The 26,261-nt window shown below is 57.4% G+C and overlaps 1 protein-coding gene across 8 annotated transcripts in view; it reads right to left on the reverse strand.

Moving 5' to 3' along the window:
- Positions 1-25,749, reverse strand: part of KIT (KIT proto-oncogene, receptor tyrosine kinase) — a 62,647-nt gene extending 36,898 nt beyond the window's left edge. For all 8 annotated transcript variants that reach the window (XM_058667300.1, XM_058667297.1, XM_058667295.1 and 5 more), the window contains exon 1: positions 25,566-25,749. In XM_058667300.1, coding sequence (XP_058523283.1) covers positions 25,566-25,632 — 67 coding nt within the window. In that variant the 5' untranslated portion in view covers positions 25,633-25,749. The remainder of the gene's footprint in view (positions 1-25,565) is intronic.
- Between the last annotated feature and the right edge of the window lie 512 nt (positions 25,750-26,261).

Below are 26,261 nucleotides of genomic sequence, written 5' to 3' on the forward strand. Positions count from 1 at the left end.
ACTCGGCAGGATCCAATGACACCCCCGGCGTTTGCGGACAGCCGTGGAGCCACAGTGTCTCTGTGCCTGTTCTTACGCTACACTGCAGGGCCTGCTCAACCCAACCACCAGCCAGGGGTCTCGCGGTAGTACAGCCCGAAAGGCAGTTCAAGATCAGACCATGAGGTGCCACGAGAGCAGTCAGGCGGAAGAGAGATGCAAACTTCAGACTCAGAACGCAAAGCCGGAGCCTCAGGAAACTTGCACCTGACAGTCATTTGTTCATTCATTCACAACATGCCCACACCGCAGTCTGACCCACAAGGACATCACGCCACCTGTGGGTATGACGTGCAGAACCGATCTGCTCTCCAGAGCCTGAACAGAGAACTGCTGAGGAGCCACAGTGTGGAACGCTGGCTTGAGATTCAGCGCCGAGCTCAAGACAGGCAGGGTGAGCTGAAGCTGGCCCAGGGCGGGGAGGGGAGAGGGAGAGGAGCAGGAAGGAGAGGGCGGACACAGGAGGCCAGGGCAGCCGTAAAGAAACAAGCCTGGCTGCAGGCAGAGCTCCCAGTGGGGAAGGTGAGGGGGTGACACTGTCTTGGGGGGGGACACAGTGTGAACCACGGAATGGCATCTGGCAATCACAGGTACTCGTTCTAGGTTTTCCTGTGGGTGTGTGCTAGGCATAGCAAGTAGCAGACTCCAGGGTACGCAAGGGAAGGACAGAAAGGCACTGGCCGGCAGGCAGCGGACAAGAACTGTGGCCAGGAGGCTGACAAACCACCGACAGCGCATGTCCACACTGTCCAAGGATGCACAGAACTCCACGGCTGATGCAGACAACCCGGGCGCGGGCAGCAAAGGTCCCTGGGGAAGGCTGCTCCAAGTCACTTCCGTGGACAGTGGAGGGGACGGCTGCTGGGCACCGGACATGCACATGTGAGGCAGGAAACAAGGTCAGCCTGAGCCCTCGGCGGACAGGAGGCAGCCAGGAGCAGGGGGCCATAGGGGCAGGGGAGAGCCAGGGTGGGAACTGAGGGACTTTCCTGTAGCCTAGTGGCTTCTGGAAAGAGACTGCTTGTGGTAGCAAATGGAGGGATCTGAGTAGCCCGTGGAGGAAGGGAGCTGTGCAAGGCGCAGGGCAGTGGGGTGCTTCTGCGGACTGGAGCTCGGCCAGACCCCAGCAGGTGGACAGCTCAGTGCAGACACGCTCCAGGGTCACAGACTAAAGGTGTAACAAGCCTCAAGAGTCAGCGAGCAGAGCGTAGGGGGTGTGTTGGCACAGAGGAGGAGGAGGTGTGTCCGTGACAAGCCACTGCTCGGTCCTGCAGGAATGCGTGATGCTCAGCTCAGTTCCTGCACTTCCTGTTTACCACACACACACACACCCCAACCCCTCACCAGAGGTATTAACAGCACACATCAGATCAAAAGCAGCCTTGATGTGTGAGCGACAAGTGCAAGGTCAGTTGTACCACAGCAGGTGCCTGAGCTCCAGCCTGCGGGGTGATGCATGGGCTGCAGGGGATCCCCGTATCTGCAAGGGCCACGCAGCACCACACGGCAGCAGCAGGCAGAGGCACCAGTGTCTCAACGACCAGACCTTCCACCAAAGGAGAGGGGCTGGCACTGCGGCATAGCGGGTAGAGCCATCGCCTGTGGCACCAGCTTCCAGCTGGGCACCAGTTTGAATCCTGGATGCTCCAGTTCCCAGCCAGCTCCCTGCTCATGTGCCCAGGAAAGTTCTTGAGCCCTTGCACCCACGTGGGAGACCGGAAGGAAGCTCCTGGCTTCAGAGCAACCCAGCTCTGATCACTGTGCCGATTTGAGGGGTTGAACCTGCAGATGGAAGCTCTAACTCTGCCTTTTAAGTAAAAGAATAAATCTCCAAAGAAAACAAAATTAAAACAGCTGTGAGCTGTACTGATAAGGGCACTTCAAAAAACAAGTGTGGGAAAGGCTATGGGCAGATGTTTACACAGTGCCGAGCGTGCTTGAGTCCTCCAAGTGTCAGAGCCTCTGCGGAAAAACACAGCATGGATTTTCAGGGAACTTATCTTCCTTGCCCACTGTCCGCAGACATGGCCACGTACCCCCAAACTCCACAGGCAGAGCTGCTTATCACCACAGCCAGTCAGCCCCGACTCGCCCACTTCCCATCAGTGTGAGGAGCTCCCATAGCCCCACTGGCTCTGCAGGAAGGAGGTCCCCTCCGCTGGCCCTCCAGCACTCCAGCCCGAGGGGGACCCCGATCTGCAGCAAGATTCCCCTGGCAGCCCCTGGTCACCCCCCAACTCTGAATTATTTTTGGAATTGAGGTGGATTAGTGCTGTGGCACAGAGGGTGAGCCTTAGTCTGCAGCACCAGCATTCCCTGTGGGTGCCAGTTCAAATCCCTGCTGCTCCACTTCCCCTATCAAGCTCGCTGTGAATGTGCCTGGAAAAGCAGTGGAAGGTGGCCTGAGTGCTTGAATCCCTGCGCCTACGTGAAGACCTGGATGAAGCTCGTGGGAATGGCCTGGCCCAGTCCTGGCCATGGCAGCGGCGCCCATTTGGGGGAAGATCTCTCTCCCTGTAAGTCTCTCTAACAAATAAATCTTTTTTTTTTTTTTTTAAACAACATTGAAGTCAGGCAGTGATGTCCTGTCTCCAGGTTCACTCCCTAAGGCTCACAGTGGCCAGGTCTCAGCCACACTGAAATCAAGAGCCTGGAACCCAATTCAGACCTCCCCCACAGGTGGCAGGAACTCAAGAACTGGCGCCCCCACCCACTGCCCCCCAAGCGGCACATGAGCAGAGAGGGGACTGAACCCAGGCAGCCTGGTAAAGGCTTGGGAGTCCCAAGTAGTGGGTTAACCGCCATACCGTGTGCCTGCTCCCACACCACCTTGCCAACAACCACACCCTCTCCCCCGGAGCAGGGGTGGCAGGGCTACCACTGACCACACACACAACCAAACAGCATTTTCACGGCACTGATTTCCAGCTCTTTGTCACCCTCTGTGCCACACCCAGGACTCCATCAACCCTCCACCACCCCATATGCACAGCCTCCCACGGGAGGTGCTTCCTGCAGACCCGGGGCGGTGGCACCTGTGCCAGCCAACTCCCACCACGCAGCCACAGCTCATCCTAACCCGTGTCCCCATCACTCCCCAAGCTATGTCCACACCAAGGTCTGGGAGCCCCAAGGTGCTTGTCGCCTTCAGTTCGTGGATGCAGAAAGCAGTCCCCAATGCCCCCCACTCCCCTGCAATGGTGTTATACTTTCAACAAACGAGACTCCTGGGGCTTGCTGTTGTTTTACAAGTAGAGATTCAGGGCCCGGCGGCGTGGCCTAGCAGCTAAAGTCCTCGAATGGAACGCCCCAGGATCCCTTATGGGCACCGGTTCTAATCCCGGCAGCTCCACTTCCCATCCAGCTCCCTGCTTGTGGCCTGGGAAAGCAGTCAAGGACGGCCCAAAGTCTTGGGACCCTGCACCCATGTGGGAGACCCGGAAGAGGTTCCTGGTTCCCGGCTTTGGATCGGCGCAGCACCGGCGGTTGCGGCTCACTTGGGGAGTGAATCATCAGATGGAAGATCTTCCCCTCTCCTCCTCTCTGTATATCCGGCTTTCCAATAATAATAAAATCTTTAAAAAAAAAAATAAGTAGAGATTCATTCGGGAGTAACATTCATAAAAGGTATTCCAACTGGGCTTTGAAACAGCTCTGAAATGGCTTATCTTCAGTGTGTCCCCCAAAGAGCAAGCACACATCAGATCCGTGTTTTCTGCCCATCACGGCTTTTTGCCTTTGAGAACAGACTTCACAATTATGTGCGGCCAGGGCTAACAGGATGGAAGATGTTTTCCATTCCCTCAACACATGTTAAAGAATGAGCCAAAAACAAAACAAAACTAGGAGAGAAATGGCAAAACCCATTGCTCTGGGCCCCACTACCTATAATAAGCAGCTCTGGGCTGGGATCCCCGGGAGGTGGAAACAAACACTGTGCCCTCGGAAGCCAGCCCTTGCTCTCCCCAAGCACGTGACTGAAGGCTGCCCTGATGGGGAGGCAGCCGTCCTCTTCTCCACTCATCAGCCTGGGCACTCGGTGGTACGAAATCCGACCTTAGCGCATGGGACATTCCCGGCATCCGTCACACACACAAATGCATGCTGAGGACGGTCTCCATGCGGCAGCCTGGAGAAGACTGATTCCTGCAGCTAACCCACGGCTGCAGGAGAAGGGCCAGGAGAGGCGCCGTTCCACGAGTGGCTTCAGTCTGAGATAGGCGGAGAGTGTTCTGGAAGTGGGTCACGGAGGAGGGTGCAGAACATGGCACATGTGCTGAATGCCATGGCCTGGGCCTGCAAATGGTCCACTTCAGCAAGTAAGGTCTGGTCCAGGGGTTGGCACACCTGTGGACGGCTCCACACCCCCATCCCCTGGCCTGGGGGTGCCTTAGGGGGCTAAGGAGTAGACCAGCAGAGGCTGGCGGCTCATTCTCTCTGCCTCACATCAACAGATTTTTTAAATCCTACATGGTATGCTATGTCTATTTTACAGGAACTCGTCCAGGACCCCACAAAAGCCTAGGCCATCCCCTAGTCACCTGCAGGCTCCAGTCCCTAGAGCCCCTGCAGGAGGTCTTTGGGGCTGCTGGCAATCACGGCCCTTCAGCAGCAGGCCCTGTCCCCCATACCAGCCACTGCCCTGGCACTTCTACGGCCAGCAGCCTTCAGAAGCATCATTCTCCAGTTCACCACACAGCTGACTCACTCATTCTCCCACCCCACCAGTCCTGTGTCTGAGTTAACCTGATACCTCCTTCCGCACCCTCAAAGTCACACGTAGGAGGTCCGCATTAGCAGACAGACAAGAGGCGAGTGTGTGCACACAGGGTGGGTGCCGACTGAGGGTGGCAGCAGCTCCACTCTGACCCTGGGAGAAGACAGAGGCCCTCCATTCACAAGCGCCAAACTGAAATCAGAAACAGCCTACCCTGTGGTCCAGGGCGAGGAGGGTGGCTTAGAACTGCAGAACGGCCTGGCACTGTGGTGTTGCAAAGCCACCCCCTACAACACCAGCATCCCACATGGGCACCAGTTCGAGTCCCCACTGCTCCACTTCATCCAATTCCCTGTTAAGGTCTGAGAAAACCAAGGGAAGCTGGTCCAAGTCCTTGGGCACAGGCATGCGGGCGTGAGTCGGACGGAGCTCCTGGCTCCTGGCTCCTGCCTCTCGCCCGCCAGCCCTGGTGGTTGCAGTCATTGCAAGAATGAAGCAGTGGATGCAAGATCTCTCTGTGTCTCTAATTCCGCCTTTCAAACAAACCTTTAACAACAACAATGAAAACATGGAGCCGCCTGACAAAGCAAGGCACTCGTCCATCTGTTTTTCAAGCAAAGACAAGACATTCAAGACATACCTACTTCAAAAACAAAAATGGCCACCTAAGACCAATGGGGAGCCCCGCCTGTAGTTCTGGCCTCGGCAGCCAGTCAAGTGGCCACCCCCTGTCCTGCCGGAGTGCAGGATGCCCGGTCACCTGCAGCATCAGCCGCTCCCGAGGCCTGGGCGCCCTTCCCTTATGCCTAAAACTGCAGGGCTGGGTTTACCGGTAGAAGTCATTGCCAAACCCTTCCCGTGCTGGACAGCCATCAGGAAGCAAGCCACCCCATGGCCGGGGGAAGGCCCGTCTCGGGAGCGCTACTCTGACTTTGGGGAAGTTCAGCTAGAGGAACAGCCGTGGAACCAGAGCAGCTCCCACCCTGTTTAACCACAGCTGCTGATTCAAAAAAAGAAAACAAACCTGCAACCTCACCCCTCTCTCTCCCCGCTACCTTCTTGTATTCCCGTGGGGATAAGTTCCAGCAAACCGAAACAGAAGGGCGTCCCCGGCCACCCAGGAGGCTTAGAAAGCCGAGACCTGGGGACGGTGGGGGGTGGGGGACGCTAAGGGAGATTCAACAGTTTTGGTTTTTTTTAATACTAGTTTGCTTATTTGAAAGAAAAGTTAGACACATAAGTTTTCCCATCTGCTGGTTTGGCCAAAGCCAGCGGCCAGCTCTATCCGGGTCTCCCGCGTGGGTGGCAGCGCTAAACACCTGTGCCATGCAGCCAGCTCTATACAGGTCTCCCATGTGGGTGGCAGGGCTAAACACCTGTGCCATGCTTCACTGCTTTGCCAGGCACATACGCTGGGAGCTGGCTGGGAAGTGGAGCAGCCAGGACTTGAACCAGCGCCTATAATGGATGCTGGTGTTGCAGGCAGCAGCTTTCCATGCGATGCCACAACCAGCCCAGCAGTCAATTCTTGAAGGATGGACTAAATGCCTGGTTTCATGCTTAAATGAGCTTGATGGAGCTTGTGGTAGGAAACAAAGCCTGTATTTTGAAATTTCATCTTCGGGGAACTTTCCAAAGTGCCCTCGCATCTTTGATCCTGTGATAGATTAAAGTTCTAACCGAGTACAACTCGTGATCCCAATCAACTCAGGGTCAGATTCCAGGCCAGCAATGAGCAACTGCCAGATACCATCGCCACACTGCCAGGCAAGGTTTGAACTGACAACTTGCACACAGGGCCAGAAAGGTAAGTCCACTGCTTTCTCCAATGCGACTTTGGCTTTCAAACAGTAAAGAAATAAAGGCTGGAGTTGCTGGAGTTACCACCTGTAACGCCAGCATTCCACATGGGCAAAGGTTCGAGTCCCAGCTGCTCGACTTCCAATCCAGCTGAGGGCCCCTACATGTGGGTGCCAACCACAGGCATGGAGACCTGAGTGGAGTCCCTGGCTGTGCCTTCAGCTCGGCCGAGCCCTGGCTGTTGCAAGCATGTGAGGAATGAACCAGGAGATGGAGGCGCGCACTCACTCGCTCTCATTCTGCATTTCAAATAAATAAGACTTATAAAACACAGAAATGTTCTATCTGCACGTGAGGCATCAGTGCTGTATTAGGTCTGGGATACTTAGGGGACACTTCAAAGCTGTTTAAATATTCAGGACAGCTTACAGTTTCAAAACCTACCAACAGGGACTGGTGTGTTGGCATAGTGGCTAAATCCTCTTCTTGCATGTGTCAGGATCTCTTGTGGGCACTGGTTCTAGTCCCGGCAGCTCCACTTCCCATCCAGCTCCCAGCTTGTGGCCTGGAAAGTAGTTGAGGACAGCCCAAAGCCTTGGGAACCTGTGCCTGCATGGGAGACCTGGAAGCTCCTGGCTCCTAGCTTTGGGTCAGGAGCTGGCCAACTGCAGAGTGAACCAGTGGATGGAAGATCCTTCTGACCTTTTCTCATTAACCTGCCTTTCCAATAAAAACACATTCAGCTTTAAAAAAATCTTTCAATAATCCCTGTTCAAGGACTCGCCATTTGGGAGCCAGCTTAAAAATCACAAAAGCACCAGGACATCCTTGCGGCACCATGCTTTAACAAGCAGTTCCTGACGCAATCCACTTCCAGTTCGGTCCAGCCGTGCTGAATTACACAGACACGGCACCCTTGGCTCACAGCGTCTCCCGGGCTACCAAGCCCTTGCTTCAGCAACAAGGGATACAAGAGCCACCAAGCGGGACCAGCAAAGTAGCTGCCCAGAGTCACAAAGTCGCAGGGGACTCTGGAGCACAGGGAAGGGGGTGGGCAGGCAAGCAGGTGGTGGCAGGGCCTCTCCATGAGCGCTCGGCTATATCTGCCCTTAGAGGTGCCACACAGAACAGGGCATCGATGAGACCTGACCTGCCCTCCAAGGTGGGGGCCCTGCTTTGGCGTTCCATGACGGGGAGCTGGCGCACCCCACGAGGTTTCAGGGGGCAGTAACAGGGAATGGGACAGTGACAGTGAGGAGGGACACCCTGGAACTCCCCGCTCACGGCTGCACCAGGAGCTCTGGTGCCCTCAAGCTGGCAGCTTGGCCAGGCCCAGGGGCACCAACTGAGAACTGCAGGGGCCTGGGCAGGGCACCTCAGCCCTGCAGGACAGAGCTGGGTTGCGGGGTGGGGCGTAGAGGGAGAGGATGTTCAGGGTGGAGGCAGGAAGGCTCCAGGCTGACTTGCAGCAGCTGCCCCATCTGGGGTCACAGACAGGAGCCCACTGCGGGCTGCGATGTGGGGCCCACTAGGTGCGAATGCTATTTTAAGCCCCCACCTCTGGGGCCTATCTTTGTCAGGAAACTACCTGTGGCTGCCTGGAGCCCAGGGTCCCGCAAGTGGGCGTCACACCCCCACCTACTTGCCTCCATGTGAGCCTATGGGTGGAGGAGACTCACCTGTGGTTTGGGCCCTGGCCACCCTTGCCCAGAGGACTGCCCTCCCTACCTCTGCTATTCTCTGCCTGACCAAAGGGGCCCAGCATGCAGTGCTAAAATCACCTGCACCCAGGGCCCCTTTCCTGTGGTGACTGTGATAGGAGCGATGCAGGCAACCTCTGCAGCCCTCACACACCCCCCATCGGGAATGAAGAGGGTGGGGGAGAGAGAGACATCTTCCATCTGCTGGTTCACTCCCCAAACAGCCAGGTGAAGCCAGGAGCCTGACAGTCCGCCAGGTCTCCCATGTGGGCAGCAGGAGCCCAAGCACTCAGACTCTAACAGGTGCTAAATAAGGAGCAGGGTAGCTGGGCTCAAACTGGCACTTATAAGAGATGTTGGTGTCGCAGGTGGTGGCTTAACCTGATGCGCCACAATGCTGGCCCCTGGAATTCCGTACCATCATCCCCTGGCCTCATTTCTTCTGCCAGGCATGACAAGACACCCACAAGGAGGATACTCCACAGCTGCTTTGCTCTCTGAAAAGCACACCCAAGACCAATGTCCCAGGGCTCCTCTGGAAACCTACAGAAACCCCACTCTGCCCATGTGGGAGGAGCCGGCCTAACCATGTTTGGGATCTATTGCGCTATCCCACGTCTGCAGTTTCAGTCCCATGGTGGCTGCACCGCAGGCTCTCAAGACATTAGCACGGAACACGAAGACACACAGTGGATCCCCAGGACAAGGTGCCCAGTCCTCCTCTGAAAAATAGGACAGCACAACTGAACACTCAGATTCCGGGCCCCCTACCAGATCCTTGTGCCATGGAGGGGGTGGGGGCAGAGAAACACCTAGAAGAGCTCCGGCAGCTGCGCCCAGCAGGCGGCAGCCATTCTCGTGAGACATGAGGCACGCAGTGATCACCTGCTTTGGCGACCAGCATCTTGAACCCGTGGGATCTGACGCAAGGCTCTCCACGAATCACTTTCCCACGCTTTCCCAGGAGCCCCTGGTGGTGGACCCCTACTCAGACTCTACCCCCGCCCCCCAAAAAAGCACAGCCCCGCGTTTGAGGAAGCAGGACTTCCCCTTGGGCCAGCAGACAGAGACGCCCACGGAGGGGGAAGCGGCCTCTGCGGAGGCAGATAAGGCCCAGGTCAGTGGGCACAAAGGAGGGTGCATCCCCCGCCAGCGAGGGAGGCAGGATCAAGTCCAGCCCGCAGGGTTGAGCACACAGACTCGCACGCTCTGCCTTCTGGAAAACACTTGTTAGCAAAGCTGGAGTCAACACCAGGTCCAGGACCCAGTAAACACCCCTTGCCCTTTCACACGGGGAGGGGTCTCGCCATCTGTAGAGCACAGGCTTTGCGGGGAGGGGGCTCCTGGGCCCCCCTTCAACATTAATTTGCCTGACTCAGAGAACTGAGAACAAAGAGAAACGGGCAGGTCAGCAGGGCCAGGCCAGCACAAAGCCGCAGTGGGGCTCCGGGCTCAGGGCATGGCCACACGCGGGCAGGAGGCTGTGACAGCACCTGCCCCGCGCCAGCACACGCAGGGAACGCAAGGCAGGCAGCAGGCAAGCCTGGGGGTGCAGGCCAATGTCACTATCTCATTATTGCCTCTCACGGGATGCTAGAATGTGACATACAGAAACTTGAGGAAATAAACAAGGACCGTCAAGTTTTCCTGACTCAGAGACGAGACCTGGTGACCGGACACGTATAACTTCTGCGTACGTATGCACGCAATACGGCGACAATACCGGGGAAGGCAGCACGCGTGAGAATTCTCAAGGCTGCATGACATGTCAGACATAACACCAAGGGCCTCAACACCGTGAGGATTCCCACTGCTCTGCAGAGCTCACCCACCAGCGTCAGGACTCTCCCACTCCAAAGAGAAACACTGTAGCTGTTCCACACATGGGCCCACCCAACCGAAGAGCCCCTCACCAGGATTCCCGCCCTTTCTCTACAGACCTGCTGCAGGCAGCCCCCCACTGGATCCCGTTCCTGCACGCCTCCCAGGCTTGTGCCTACTGCAGCAGGCGTCAGACCCACTCGCCTGCTATTCCAGACTGAACACCCGGGCAGGGCCGTCCTGCTGACCCATCAACCTGGGGCGTTGAGCCCACACCCAGGAAGATGACCAGGCCCTGCACCTGCAGACCCTGTAGGGCCTCTGCGTGGTGACTGGCAGGTCTCCTAGGCAGTGCTGAGGAGCTCCTGGCCTAGCAGATAAGGGAAACTGTCTTCCCCTCCCTCTCCCCCACCGGCGCAGAGGCTGTTTTTATTTTTTTTTTTTTCCTGCTTCTCCTTTCATGTGTCACTCCCCAGCCACAGAGCTGGTCTCTACCAAAGGTGGTTTTAAAAAAGTGACAACAATTTAAAAAAAGAGAATCCCATCCAGGCAGTTACTGGCAAGCAGAACTAACTAGAGCCTGTGCCTCCACGTGCCCACCACCCTGGGCTAAAGGAGCCTCCCCCGCCCCTCATCCTCCGCCCTAGCGCCCCTCTGCCTGAGGAGGGGATGCGGGTTTGGGGTGTCGCAAAGAGGCCATCGCTGTTTCCAACCCAGCTTTCTTGGGGAGCAAAATCCTTAAGGAAAGGGGAAAAAATCAAGATGAATTCTACAGAGGGTCGTGGGAGAGGGCAGGAGGGAGCAAGCTAGCAATCTCAAAGGTTGAGGGGAGAAAAAAACATAAAAAGCACACATAGAAACACAGTAACTGCAACTCGGGCTGGGGCGTGGTGTTCAGGTCTGCTACTCACCTTGCAACTTCTCTCTAGGTTCTAAATGCTCTCCCAAGCCAACAGCCTCAGCCCACGTGGCTATGCACACTTGTAACTTTGTTCATGCACCCTTGAAAGGCCAGACAGGGGATCCAGGATGCGAGCCTTGGAAACCCAGGCCCTGAGCTGGGGTAAGCAGGTGAAGCAGAAGCAACAATGCACACAGGCCCGGGCTCAGAGTAGCCAGACAGAGTCTACGGGGGTGAAGAGGGCAACTGGAAGGCTAGGAGAGCAACCCTGACCTCCTGGGAGCTCAACTTCTGACCTCCATAATCTTGCTAATTCTTAGGAACCTGCTACCCCAGGTAAAGGATGCTATAGCAGCCGCAGTGACTGCTGTGCTGGGAAGCCTGGGAGAGTAGAGAGGCGGACACAGCAAACAGCCTGCCCGGGGCAGGGCCAGGACAGGAGCCAGGAGGGGCAGCGATGAAGCCTGCAGGAAACAGGGCGTGGCAGGTGCCTGCACCCACTGCTGACCCAGTGTGCCGGCCAGCGAGGCAGCTTCTGTCCCCAGACTGGCTGCATTTCACCTCATGTGCTAGCCAGTCTCTGTAGAAGGCCACACAGCAATCTACTCACAGAAGGTCAACAGATGGCCAGCGGGGCATCCTGGGTTAGAGTCCTGGCTGCACTACCTTAATTTTTATAAAATATTTATTTTATTTGGGAGGCAGAGTTATAGAGCGAGGAGGAGAGCCAGAGATCTCCACCTGCTGGTTCCCCCCCAGATGGCCGCGATGGCCAGAGCTGGGGCAGTCAGAGCCAGCAGCCGCCTCTGGGTCTTTCCACAGCCCACACTTTCCATGAACTTTCATTGGCAGGGACACAATCAAAAACTGGGATGAGCTAGCCCAAGGCCCCTGGACAGGGCCCGGTCTGCAGGAGTCCAGCTCCCCTGGGTCGTCCTTAAACTTCAGGTGATCCTCAACCAAAGGTGGGTACATTTACCTCACCAGCCTGGGGGACCCGGGGGTAAACATGGGCATGGCCAGCTACCAGCTGTGCACCCAACAGTCCTGAACGAACCCTCACTCCATACTGGGCCCCTGGGCAGCAGTAGACCAAGCAGGGCACTCCCATCTCGTCCACAGGGTGCGCAATAAGCCAGTCATTACACAATCACAAAAGTATAATGTGAACACTGAGAAAGAAACACAGTGCCTCGAGCAAGGGCCCTTACCTGCCGTGGGAGGTCCCAGAGGCTTGCCAACGCAGGGTACTGGGTGGGGCCTGAAGTGCAGAGCCAGGCCAAGGAGAGCAAAGGCTGGGCAGGTGCCGGGTGCAAAATGGAGACCCCGAGGGAAGAGAGCAAGTGCTGGTGCCAGAGCCCCAGGAAGGAGGACTTGGATGGGCCAGGACAGGCTCTAACTGCACAGCTCAGCAAGGCTTCCTGCCTCTGCACCCCCAGGGGCCTGGCTCTGTGGGCTCTACATCAGTTACCTCCTACGTGGACTAACGGAAACTCACCCGCCTCTGGGAGTCAGATGGAAGGACTGAGACCCGTAGCCCCATCTGACCTTAAGGAAACCTGAGAAATCACAGAACCTATCCCATCACAGCCCAGCACTGGGCACACAGTCCGGGCTCTCCAAATGCCAGGTGTGTCTCGCAGAGTTGCTTGCCCACCACCCACCACACACACACACACCAGGACACCCATCAATGAGTAAGCCCAACCCGGGCGCTGCTCCGGCCAAGACACTGCCTCCTGAAGCGCCCAGCAAACCTGCAAACAGATTTTTCTTGAGTGAGCAAATCTGCCTGGCTTTTACACTCAGAATGGGGCCTCGCACTGGGTCCCCCCAACAAGTGTTGGCAGGCGCCCGGGCACAGATTTCTTGAATTCCCAAGCTTCTGAAGTGGGAAGCGTGGCAGCAGTCACCAAGCACAGCGACAGGCCGGCAGGATGGTGACACTGGAGGCAGGGATCTGTCGATCTGTTGTCTGCACTAGCAGGCGGTGGGCGCAGGCTGTCAGAGCAGCCCGGCTGACCTGGGCAGGGCCCCCCGTGAGGGGTCCACAGGGACCAGGAGCAGCCAGCACCAGGCTCCTCCTCCTAGCCTGCTCTGCCCCCAGCCCGTGCGGACCACTGGGCAGATGCCACCGCCAAGACCCAGGCCGCTAATCAGACCACTGCTGCGACCGCGGATTCTGCACCATCCTACATGGGAATAAACAAAAGGGAAAATAATTGGCCCCAAACCACCACACTGGTTTAAAAGCACACTAATGGACAAAATTGCTTTATTCAAATTTGTTTCAACATTCATCAGTTTGCTTAATGAGAGCTCACTTTTCCCTTTAATTTTTCTTGGGCAACATTCGCTCAGTGAAACATCAAGCTACTTCTCTGGACAAACCAATCTTAATGGCGAAGCCCACACTCCCAGCAGCTTCTCCGTCTCCCCGAGGAACACGAGAGGAAATGCTTCAAAGTGGCCCCTCTCTATTTTCCAGAATCACATTTTTTGGTAAGCTTCCAGAACATCCACCAAGAAAGTTTCACTTCTTGCTCATTCGGCTTTGGGATAATAGCCATCTAGAAAAGAGGCCAAATCTAAAATTGCAACCTTCCAGTATGTAATTTAAATCAATGGCCAATTGGAGGAAACTCAAGTTGGAGGAAGGAAATTTTGTATTTTTGGAAATCTGGATTAATATCATGTCAAGCCCTGGCAGCATTTTTTTTCCCAAATGGCTATAATTAGAGATATGCAAATTTTGTTGGGGAGGGAGGGTAAACAGAGAGAAAAGCACCTAACGAGGTAATGAGGTTATCTGCATTAGCAGGTTCTAGGCCTATAAACGTGCCTTGTCTTTTCAACTCAAGGAATCCCACACCAAACCAACCAGGACAGAAGCCCGGGGCCTCTCATCAATTTATCTCAGGAACAATTGCTCGGCAAAGCGTTCCAGATTGCGACCGCTGGGCTGTGTCATGAACAATGAGCTCAACACACAAGCTAGGAACAACAGTTGGGGAGTTCATTTCCATGCCACTCAGCTTCAAGACAGGTACAGGTGCAAGTCTGCATCCAGAACACATGTTCATGACTTTTGGGGGGAGAATATATTCTAAAGATAGCTGCTAGAGCTGTCACCCTTCAGATACTCCGCTCGAGGTGCGCTTGACCCAGAGGTTACCCACTGTTACTCAAAAGGTGACTGCGTCAACTCCAGGAAGACACTGCTGGCTGCAGGGTGGGTGGTGTCAGGACCAACGGCCCACACCCCCAGACAACCCCATCACAGAACCAGGTCAGGATGGAGCCCCCTACCAGCCCGGGGAAAGTGGAGGCAGAGGTGGGCACAGATCCCCAATCCCTGAAGAGTTCCCTCGGCCATTCTAAGACCAGCCACAGGCACTGGAAGTAAAGCAGAAGGGACTGTGCTAGCATGTTCCAGAATGTGCCGGCATGTTGTGGGGTGTACCAAAGTGTTCTAGAATGTGCTGCTACCATGTTCCGGAGAATGCTAGCATGTTCTAGAGTGAGAGTCTGACACCTACATTAAACCAGACCAAAGCCCCACACTGAGGCGAACCTGCTGGAAAGCAAGAACACAACAGGGGTGAATGGACATACAGCTGCCCAAGGCAATGGTGCTAGGAAGTCTGCCCTGCACCTCCTGACCACAGAACTCACCAGATCCCTGCGCAAACTACAGAAATGAACATGGGCGAGACAACAAGCAGGAACCTGCAGTCAAGAGGAATAAAGGCATGCAAAAGGAGCACCAACAAGAGAGCAACCAGACGGGACCAAGCGGGCAGGAATGCCAGGGGCTGCAGAATGGGACAGACACAGAAACCAGGCAAACATCGCCCAACATTCGCACAGCCCACAGCAAAAGACGCCTGGACACCCTTGGGGATCCAGGCTGAGGAACCAGCCCCGTGCGGGAGGAGGGAATGGCCAGCACTGGGTGACAAGACCAAACTGAAGGCCAGCTGAGCCAAGGGTCTTCCCACTGCTCCAGTCCCGGAAGTTGCCTCCTACACCACGCAGACAGACGGCAAGGACTGGCAACTGGACGTACGCATGCACTCAGAGTCAGGATCAAACAGTAGGTGACTGTGGTGCGCCGCGACAAAGCAGCTGTCTTCCTTTCTGTAGAACAGATTTCTCGGGATTTGTGTCTGTTGGACGGGGGGGGCGGGGGGACACAAGTGAACAAGTGTCCATCTGCTGGCTCACTCCCCAAGTGTCCCCAGTGACTGGCGGGGACAGGGTGGAAAACCCAATCCAGGTGTCCCCTGTGGTGGACATCAGCAGGAAAGCTGGAGTCAGGAGCCGGAGCTGGCCCTCTGACACAGGACACAGGCAGCTCAGGCACAGAGCTGAAGACCCACCCCAGACTAAGCCGCTGGAGCACAGAAGGGCTGGCAGGGAGCAGTGGGTTCAGCTGCTCCGTGCCTCATCTATGCTGGTCCCATGGTTGCCCCTGCCCCCCAGCAAGAGGTAGCCAGCTGCTGCAGGAAAAGCAAATGGAATCATGGCATAGGGCTGGCCCTGTGGCATGGTGGGTAAAGCCATCTATAATGCCTGAATCCCATGGGGCACTGGCTTCTGATCCAGCTCCCTGGGAAAGGCAGCGGAGGAAGGCCGAGGGTTCGGGCCCCTGCCAGCCATGTGGGATGCTGGTATAAAGCTCTGGCTTCAGCTTGGCCCAACTGTTCTGGACACTTGGAGAGTGAACCAGTAAATGGAAGATCTCTGTGTGTTCCTCTGTCTCTGTAACCCTGTCAAATAAATAAATCCTAAAAAAAGAAAAAAACCCTGAAATGGCATTGTTAGATGCCAAGAGCTATGGGTGTAGCAGTCTTCGCAACAGAGTTTTACACCAGAAAGATGAAAGAATTATAAAAAGAGCTGCAAGTCTCCTAGTCCTCAGAAAGATTCAGGCAGAGCCCAGCCCCGGCGTGGACTCCTGACACCCACCCAGACTGCAAGAACTTTCTGGAACATTCCAGAAGGAGCAGTCCCACACTTACAGAAGCTTGGCGCACCTTGGACCGGGCTTCCCCCCTCCCATGCTGATCACTGCCACCTGGCGGCTCCCCAGGCCAACAAGGCCTTGGAAGGGAGTGGTTAGAAAACTAGGATGACCCTGTTAAATAACATCCCTTGGAAATGTTGGATTGCACATCAGTCAGGCAACACCTTCAGATCTCCTTAAAAAAACCAGACAGACCCTTCTATATATGCTAATGTATTTTACAAAGCAGGGGTTTGGGGGTGGGGGAGGGGAGGGTCTTCTCTCCTCAATGTAGCGCATCTTTTGCTTCAACTAAAAACTTAGCTACTCTGCCTGTGGCAAAAACACAGAAGAGCCAGAAGTGGCCATTTCCACTGCATTCATCCTCCGATGAAGGGTGCTGGTTAAATGACAGCAGAAGTCCAGCCTGGCGGGTGCTGCACCAGTTAAACATGCCCCCTCCAGACACTGAGCACCCTGGCAAGCCCCGCTCCCCCAGCGTCAGCCCCAGAAGAGGAACGCAGACTGCAGGTGCGCTGCAAATACGACACAAACTAAACTCTCGGATCATGTTAGTACCCATCCCCCCTCCGGGCAGTTACTGAATTTTCTCTAACATAATCGTGTTTTCCTTTGCGCTCATCCTAACCAAGTAGACAAACAGCCCGTGCGTTCCAACACCTGGCACACCTTGGAAATCTCCGGGAAACAGTTTCCGTAGAAGTGAGGGCTGCATGCGAGGCTGCACGCACGTCTTCCAACAGATACACACACTTGCAAAGTCCTCTCTGATCCGCCCTCCTTTGCTCTAACTCTACCCAGCAACTGCGGGGCTGAAGAATCACCTGGGCTGTTCTCTGCAAATCACTGCGACACCCCACAACTCCGAAATGCCAGAGTCGCCTGGGTAACCACAAAGGTGGCCACTCCGCCTCCACGGGCCACTCCAACACTCAAGGAAAGGACTGAGTCTCTCCCCTTCCCACTGTTCCTACCTACTCAACAAAGCATTTATCGGGGATCAGCATTGTGGCACAGCATGCTAAGCCACCACCTGCCATGCCAGCACGCCTTAGGAGTGCCAGTTCAAGCCCCAGCTGCTCTGCTTCCCATCCAGCTCGCTGCTGGTGTGTCCAGGAGTACAGAGGAAGATGGCTCAAGGCTTGGGCCCCTGCCAGTTACATGGCTGCTTCAGCCTGGTCCAGCCTGGGCTGCTGTGGCCATCTGGGAAGTGGCACAACTCTACCCACCACAACCACTACCCTCCCACCACAGCCGCCGGGCAGTACAAATCGGGGCAGCAAGTTGACATTCCCGAAATCACACAGGTCCTCATACAAGATGTGGCATTTGCTTGTTGCCGTTTTTGCTTTAACCAACGCGCTGACGTAAGCACGCCTCTCCCAGCCACGCAGTAGCAGGTCTGATGTTTTCCTCAATCTATAAAACCAGGTAACAGTCTACGGCCACCTCTGGCCACTACCACAGGCCCATCCATCATCCGGGCTGGGCTAGGGGAAGGTGGGAAGCAAGTGACAAGGCCTTCCAGGCAGCTCAAAGGACGGGCCAGGCATCAGGCACAGCAGCCTTTGTGACACCCACACCCCAACACCTCTGCATCTCACACCCTGGGACGCAAGTGATGGCTCAAGCACTTGAGTCCCGGCCACCCACTCTGGAGACCAAGAACCAAGGCCAAGTTCTGGGCTTCTGGCTTCTGCCAGCATTTGAAGAGTGAACCAGCAGACGGAAAATGCCTGTGTCACTCTTTTTCAAATAAACTGAGTTAAAAAAAAAAAAAGTCCATGTGTCTGATGCTGCTGAACTTGCAATGTCCAAAGACTGGAGACAATCTTGGCTGACCTACATCACTGCTTTCTGCAGGAAGCTCCCTGGGGCAGCCCTTGGCCCACGTGGGCACCAGTCTCACCCCACTCCAGTCTGAATCCAGAACCTGGATGCCATGTTCTCCAAGCTGTCAGTAAGGGATGGGCACAGGCCTGTGGCCCAAATCCTTCCTCACCCACCTTACCAGCGAGTGTCCACCCAGCAGCCCTGCCCTTCCCGCAGCCCCAGAACCCTGCCTCGGTGGCCACTCTCGTCAGTGTCACCGTGGCATCAACCCCCAGAAGCCACTGGCAAGCCACTTGGCTTCCTTCCACCACCTGCCCCCCTTGGACCAGCACCTGGTCCCAGGCCTGCCCCGGAGCCATGACCATGAAATGAGCAGGGAAAAGGACAGATGGGACCTCAGGAACAGGCGGGCTCCTCAGCCCCGAAATCAGAGCCACACAAGGCCCAGTCTCCGCTGCTGTGACCACCCCCCGACACAGCCCTCACCGGCCGTTTCCAATCTACTCAGCAGGCCCCCCAGGACCCCCGCGACCCTGCAGCTGCCTCTACGTGCTCGTCAGTCCCAGAGGGCCTCACACTGCCCCTCCGCCCCCCGGACTCAGAAGCCCCCAAAGGACACTTCCTGGGACTTCCCCATCCCAGGGCACAGGCCCAAACCAGCCTCCTTCATCCAATGAGCTATCTCCCCTGCTTTCCAACTCTACAGCTAAAAACAAAAACTAAAGCTAAACCCGATTTCTGTCCTGGCAATTTAGCCTTATTTTGTCCCTTCCTTCCCCCACATACTACCAACATTTAGACTGCCTTTCACCCCGTCTTCTCCACACAGCACAAACCCGATTTCTTCCAGTTGCCTTCCAAAGGCTTATTTCTCAGAATTGCCATCAACTCCATGTCATCCCCAACACCCAAAATAGCCACTTTATTCCTTGACAAAAAAATATCAAAACTTACCTTCAAACCATTTTCCTAGCAACCAGCATTACCAGTTTCCGATAGCAGAGTACCCCAGTTTGAGTCCTGGTTGCTCTGCTTCCCAGCCAGCTCCCTGCTAATGTGCCTGGGAAAGCAGCAGAAAATGGGCCACGTCCTTGGGCCCCTGTCACTCATGTGGGAGACCTAGAGGAAATTCCTGGTTTGGGTCTGCCCCAGCCCTGGCCGTGGCCGCCTCCTGGAGAGTGAACCAGCAGATGGCAGAGCCCTCCGCTCTGTGCCAGTCCCTTCTCTCGGTAGCTCTGTCTTCCATATAAATCAACCTTTAAGATCAACTGATGCAGGATTTTATCTTCCCACTGGTCATCTCTAGAAATACTACACTTCAAACATGATGGGCAGGCAGCCAAGACCCTGTTCTGCGCAGCCCAAGCTGCACACGCGATGGGCGATGCTAGGTCTTCCAGCACCCAAGCCTGAAGAATTTCCTTCCCATCTCCCACCACGCCTGTTCTGCTGAACATCAGATAAACACAGTCACAGAAGAATCCATGAGCCAGCACAGCGCCCAGGGGCCGGTCCCCTCCTGACAGCCCAGCCGCCCCGTCTCCTGCCTCCTCCAGGCCCGCCAGGAGCCCCAGCACGTGCACCTGTGATGACACAGGCCCTGCTTGCTTCAACCTCCACCATGCCCACTACTCCCACACATACAGAAGGCCCCTGAAGCTCAGGGCTGAGTGAATCACGTTCTTTCCTAGGAACTCCCTCTCCTGTACCAGGTCCGCTACCGCTGCAGCCTACAGTGCCTGAAGCTGCCCCATTGTCCCGGCCCACTCCAGCCAGGGCTGGCCATCCTGAACAGCACCCCGGAAGGCTCCCACAGAACCCGTGCCTCTGGTACCTCTGGTGGCACGGCTCACGGCAAAGCAGGACAGGACAGGGTGGTGGGCAGTCTGCACGCTGGGGCCCTCCTCGGGGACGGGGCCAAGGCCTCCTCTGAAGGCCTGTCCAGCCCCTCATCACCCCAAACAGAAGACCCTGGAATCCTCCAAGGATTCCTGAATGTGTCAGCCCATGTTTGCACAGCTGCCTCCGAAGCAGCCCCAGTTACAAAGCCCCAGGTGCTGCCTTGACGGTGTAGACTACTCAGAGCCGGTTCCACTGCCTGGAGGCCAGCAGTCTAAGAGGGCCAGTTCGAGTCCCAGCTGTTCCACTTCTGATCCAGCTCCATGCCAATATGCCTGGGACAGAGGCAGAAGATGGCAAGTGCTTAGCCTTCACTTCAGATACCCAGTCAGGAGTTCCTGGCTCCCGACTTCAGCCTGGCCCAGCCCTGGCCACTGTGGTCATTTAGGGAGTGAGCCAGCGAGCGCTCTGTCTCTCCCGCTCTTGCCTTTCAAATAAAGGAAGAAGATACTGAATGAAAGAAAGAGGCAAAAAGCAATCTAAACTGCTGTTTCCTATAAGGATACGCTGTTACAAAAGGACTTCAAGAAGTCTACACATGCACAGTATTAAATCAGCCGTGCACAGATTCTAGAACTTTCCGTACCAAATCAGGCTCTCTTCAATTCTAATGCCCATGAACTTTCGAAGTGCCCTGGTCCCTCATGCTACCTGCCAAATCCAGAGGAACAAACACTGACTTAAAATTCTCTCCCAGGTTGGTAGCTCACCCCTCACTCCCCAGTCGCCCCCATGGGCACAAAGCCTTGGGATGCAGATATCTTCAAGGTACCAAATCCAAGGTGTTTACTGAGCATTTAAAACATCCAACTCGTGGTCCAGGAGTTTATTACTGTTTGAAAGGTAAAGGGGAAACAGAGCAGTATCTTCCATCCTCTGGCTCACTCCCTAATCGGCCACAGCTGCCTAGGCTGGGCCAGGCCCCAGCCAGGAGTCAGGAGCTTCTTCCGGGCCTCCCCACGGGTGGCCGGAGCCCAAGCATTCGGCCGTCTTCCGTTGCCTTCTCAGGAGGCGGAAAGCTGGGACTGGAACCAGAACACCGCTGGCCCAGCATCTTCAGCCGCCAAACCCAGGGGTAGGAGCGTTAAACCAACACTTCCTGTGTCCGGCCAGGGCAGTGGCCCCCTCAGGAAGAGCGGTCCAGGAAAAACCCCTTGGCCTCCTGGTGCCTGCTCTGGCCAGCAGCGGGGATTCCAGGCCCCAGTGCACTGCATATGCAGCTGCAGGAAGTGACCATGTACACACTCCCCGTCCCCTGCGCGTCCATCCAGAACCGGCCTCCTGCGGTGGAAAGGAAGCCAAGAATGAGCAGAGAAACCAGCACACTGACCATGGACTTTCCAAAAACCTGGACAGTCAAGGTATAAATCTCAACACCAAAACAAACCAAAAACTGTACAACACCCTACATAATCTGATTTTACAATGTTTTCTCCCCCCCCAAGACCAGGCTGACATGGAACAGACACAGCGGTACAAGGTGCAGAACACACGCTGCCTCCAGGAGGGGCGCCGGGCTTGCCGCAGGCACAGGCACAGTGCCCCACGCAGGAGCGCTCTGCCCCCAGGGCCGGCCCCATTCCTGTCCAGCTCTAGCTCACCCAGCTAGCACGGCCAGGACAGGGGTGGGCCTGAAGCCCAGAGTGCAGGGGCAGAAAGCACACCCTCCACGCTGACGCTGCCCGCCCAGAGTACTAACGGAGCAGCAGCCACAACCTGCAGAACTGTCGGGAAGGCAAGCCACGCAATGGAGACCCCTGAGAAGAGTGGGTCGGGCACACCATGTCAGCCCTTGAGAACAGAATTCTCAGACGACGACCCCGTGGGGGTCTCCTGGGGGAAACAGAAGGGTCAGCACTTGCCCCAGCTCTGACACAGGTGATCCAACAATCACATCAGAGGCCACAGTAAACCCAAGGCCAAGGTCAGAGTGTGCGGCTTGGCCAAGGGCATCTGACGAACACATATCGGCAGCAGGGGGGCGACTTATACAGAGAAGCCACTCCAGTACTGGGGGCCCCTTGGGTACAAGAATCTTTTCTTAGGAGCCTGTGAGGGCAAGCACTATCCCCGCTTGAGGGGTACTGGCAATTCCTAACTGCCAATCACCACACAGAATGACCGTGGGACATCGGGCATCCATGGACAAGTTTTCCTATGTAGCTGAGGGGAATGGTAGGAGGTGTGTGGTGCAGTGGTTAGCATGTTCCCTGGGAAGCCTGCATCCCATTTCGGGGTCCCTGGGTCCCTGGGTCCCAGTTTCCTGCAAATGTGTCCTGGGAGGCAGCAGAGGACCGCTCCCTTAGCCCCAGATGGGAGCTCCAGGCTCACACCTGGGGGAGGGAACTAGAGATGGGAAGAGCTTCCCCCCAAATAAATAACATTTGTATTTTCTGTTTTCATACCCAGATTCAGAAACACACACACACACACACACACACACAAACTTTTACATTGGTGTGTGTATCTCAACATGCTGGCCAGCACAGAGAGGTTAAGTAGTTTGTCCAAAGTCACACAGCAAGTCCATAGCCAAACTAGGAAGCAAAAGAGAGTGGTCAGAAAGTGGCTCACTCCAAGGCGGTGGAGTTATTAGGCCAGGCTGCCTGCTGGCCACTGGCCCCTTCCATCGACACCTGCCAGCCCCACCTGCCTTCCCCTGGGGCCTCTGCCCATTGCCTAAGGGCTGGCAGCAGACCAAGATACAGCAGAAAGAACCAGAGGAGCACAGGGGCCACAGGAGGGACCAGCCTCTTCCAGAGGTTTGGAAATGCTCAAGGTTTGTGAATATTTCCTGTTTCCTTACTAAGCTTCCTGCAGCCAGAGCTTGTGCGCCCAGGGTCAGTCGCAGCACCTTACAAGATGAGCCAGGGCCCCAACGTCATATCCCAGGAGGTCAGAAGTCAGACTGCCCCTTCCCCCACCAGGCTTAACCCCTAACTCTCCTAGACTCCCCACAGAGCCCACCCCCCCCCCTCACTCTGGACTCACAGCTGTGAAAACACCTCTCCCGTGTCCTGGATTCCCGCAAGCAAACAGCATGCAACCCTGAAACCCAGCACAACAAAGCACCGAGCGAGCGCAGCCTCGCCTGCCACCTGGTAACCCAAAGCTCGCAGTAGCCTTAGCCTTGGCCTTGCCCGCTTCACGGGGTCCCCAAGCCACCGCAGCCCAGCTCTCACAATTCCGCTTACTTGCCCGGGCCCCTCCCCCATGCACACTGGAGCAGGCTGGCGGGGAAGTGAGGAAATGAGTCAGAATCCTTGGGGTAACTTCTAACGGCCGTCAACAGCAGCAGTCAAATCCATCACCAGGACCACATCTGTGCCTACACGGGCGTCAGGGCAGGCACACAAGCACTTGGCTCATTTCTGTCCAGTGCTTTGTGGGGACAAGGAGGACAGGGGGTGGTCAGCTGGGGCTGAGAAAGCACGTGGCCCACGGTGTCAGCCGCACCAGCGCTTTCTCCTGCACACTTGGCAAGCCCATGTTTTGGAGTAAGCAGGGGGTGGGGACAGCAGAGACCACCTGACCACAACCCTGGGACCAAAGCTCACCCTACTGTAAGGACTCCTGCCTCGGCCACTACCTCCCTTCCATCGGGAGCACCACCAAGGCAGCCCAGCTGGCCAGCCTGTACTCCCAGCACCTTTGACAACACCTGGTCCCGAGTCTGTGCTCATTAAACCATGTCCACTCAGCTGGGACCATCAGGCGAGAGCCGTGCCAGCAGATACCCAGTCGGCCGTCCCAAGCTGGTCTCAGGGCTCTTGCCACTGCTTACGATGGAGCAAAAGGCTGGGCCGTGGGCTAGGCACCCACCAGCTCCTCCTGAACTGCCCTGCCCAGAGTTCGGGATTACAGTAGGTAAAGCCCCCAGGAGCACAAGGCACTCCAGCAAACACAGGCACGATGCTCGCCGCCCTATTATTCCAAGCAGGATGAGAACACGGAGGCCAGCTGCTGCCCAGGACCGCAGTTCCCCAGCACGTGCAGGAACAAACAAGGCAGAAGGCATGATTCACTACCCTCACAGGTTCATCCTGTTGGCGGCAAACTGGCCACTTGAACGCAGCCTGGGAGAGCTGAGGGAGGGGCGGCGGGCAGGCAGGCCAGGGGTCAGGAAAGGTCGAGTGGGGACACTGCGGGGGACATGCGAGTAGGGAATCCCGCACCCCAGGATGCGCCCCACCCAAGGCCGCCTGAGAAACAAACGGGGCTGGGTGCCTACAGACCAAGACTGGGTGCTTGTTAGGAGCCAGACCCGAATACTCCTTACACCCAAACGGGGCGATTCGCAAGGAAAAGGGAAACCACTAAATCGTTTAATTTTGGAAAGCTAAGTCCAGGCGCCCTCTCTGGCGTTCCTGCTAGCTCGGCGCCAGTCCGCACACCTGCGCGCCCACGCACGCCACAAGGACCAACGCACAAAACGACCCAGAGCGAGCGAGCGCGCGCTCCCGTTAGGTCAACACATCGCTTCCATCAAGGACACTAGCGGGTGACCCCTGGCGACCCCTCCCGCGTCCCGGACGCTGTGTGTGGGGTCTTCAGGGGTTGACAGTCCCACAATAGCTTATTTGTGGCCCTCCTTTGGGGCGCCCGCTTCCAGTTCTGACTCCTTTGCTCTCCTGACCTCACCAAGGCAACCCCAAATAGTCGGCACGTTTGTTTCCAACCACCGGGGCAAGAGCGCGGCTGCGGGGGACGGCCCGCCAGCCGGGCGACCCCCGGTCAGGAGCAAGGGTGAGGGTGAGGGGCGAGGCAGAGGTCTGACCAAACCTCCTGCACCTGAGGGCTCCGCCCCGCCCCCACCCCGTGTGGGCGCTCCCCAAAGCGCCCAGAACCCAGGGTGCACCTGCACAAAGTTCCATGCCACCTCCCACCCCATCTCCAGGCACCCCACGAGGGTGAACGCCACGAGGAAGAAGGCGTTGGGAAGAAGCTTACGAGTCACCTCCCGCTCCCCCACACCCCGCCAGAAAGCTGGCGCCTGCGATTACGGGTCACACCCGCCGCCAAGGGGGGTTTGGGGGGCGCCTCGAGGCGGCCGGGGTCGGCCGGGCTTGGCTGGAGCCCGTGCACCCTCCGGCCGCTCCGGGGCGCGTGGCAGGCAAGAAACGGGCGAGCCTCTTGAATCACAAAAGCTAAAAGTGTGCAACCTAGTGGCGGCTCTCCACACGCCCTTGCCCAAGTTGCTCCGGTGGCTGCTGCCAGCGCCGCTGCCACCTCCAAGCTCCCGGGGTTCCCGCCCCAAGAGCCGCGAGCCCGCCGGGCCCGAGGGCCGGAGGCGAGAAGCGCCGCGGCGTCCCTCCCCGGTCGCCTCCACGGGTGGCGCCGCGCGCGAGACAGCAAAGGCGGCAGCAGGTCTCCTGTGCCCCCGGTCCCGGGCACAAAGAGCGCCGGCGACTGGAAGGCGAGCGCGGGGAAGTGGCGCTCCAAGTCTGCCCACCGCGCGGCCGGGGACGGCGTGCCGCCTCCCCGCGCTCGCCCGCTCACACGCAACTTTTAACAAAAGGAAGCATCCACGGTCGCCGCGCCTCGCCGGGAGACACAGCGCGCTCCTCGGTGCGAGCCCGGAGCCGAGCGCTGGCACAAAAGCCACCGCAAACTCGCCCGTAACCTCCCGCAAACCTAAGCGCCGTGGCTGCCCAGGCTCTCGGACGACCCGCCACCATCCCCGCCTCACTCCGGGCTCGGAGGCTGAGGGCTGCTGGCGCAGGTGAGCGAGGCAGAGCGGGCTGGAAGGGTCCAGGGGCCGCCACGCACGGGCACCGGGAGGCCGGCGAGCCACCTCTCCGCGGACGCCCCCGGCCGCTGTCCCACCTGTCTGGACGCGGAGCAGGACGAGCAGGACGCCGAGAAGCTCCCGGGCGCTGCGAGCGCCTCTCATCGCGGCGGCTGCGCCGGGAGCCGAGCTCCGTGCCACGCTCCAGCTCCCGCCCGAGTGCACCGCGCGCCGCCAAGCCGGGAGCCCAGAGCCGCGGGCGCCGAGCCGCGGCCCCTCCTCCCCGCGCCCTCCCCCTGCGCCGGCCACGCCCCTCGGCGCCCCCTCTGCACCGCCCTCCCTCGCCCGCGCCCCCATCCACCCCCACTGCTCGGACGTGCAGTCCCGGGGGGTGGAGGCTGGGCAGGGGGGCTGTGCCCTCGGGGGCAGGGGTGAGAGGGCGGAGAGCCCCGCGGTCGCTGGCGCCACCCGCTCTGGACCCCGCCTCCCCGGAGCCTCGGTCACCACCCCGAAGCGAGGGGGGCTGCTGCCCGCGGGCTCCGGCCGCCACCTGCTAGGTGCTCCCCGGACAATAAAGGTCGAGCGCAGGCCCTGGGAGCGCACTCTCGAGGCTGCACGCTGTCAAGGGCTCGCGGAGATGGTGCAGGGGCAGTGGCTAGGACTATGGGGTCCCCACGTTCCCTCGGGTGCCTGAGAGCCCACGGGGGCGGGGTGGGAGGGTTGGAGCGTGGCGCGTGGCACCGCGGCGGGAGGCCGAGCCGGGTTTTAAGGGTCCTCCTTGATGGTCAGTCCCT

The sequence above is a fragment of the Ochotona princeps genome, chromosome 7 (genome assembly GCF_030435755.1).
Source record: "Ochotona princeps isolate mOchPri1 chromosome 7, mOchPri1.hap1, whole genome shotgun sequence".
In the NCBI taxonomy this organism is placed as follows: domain Eukaryota; kingdom Metazoa; phylum Chordata; class Mammalia; order Lagomorpha; family Ochotonidae; genus Ochotona; species Ochotona princeps.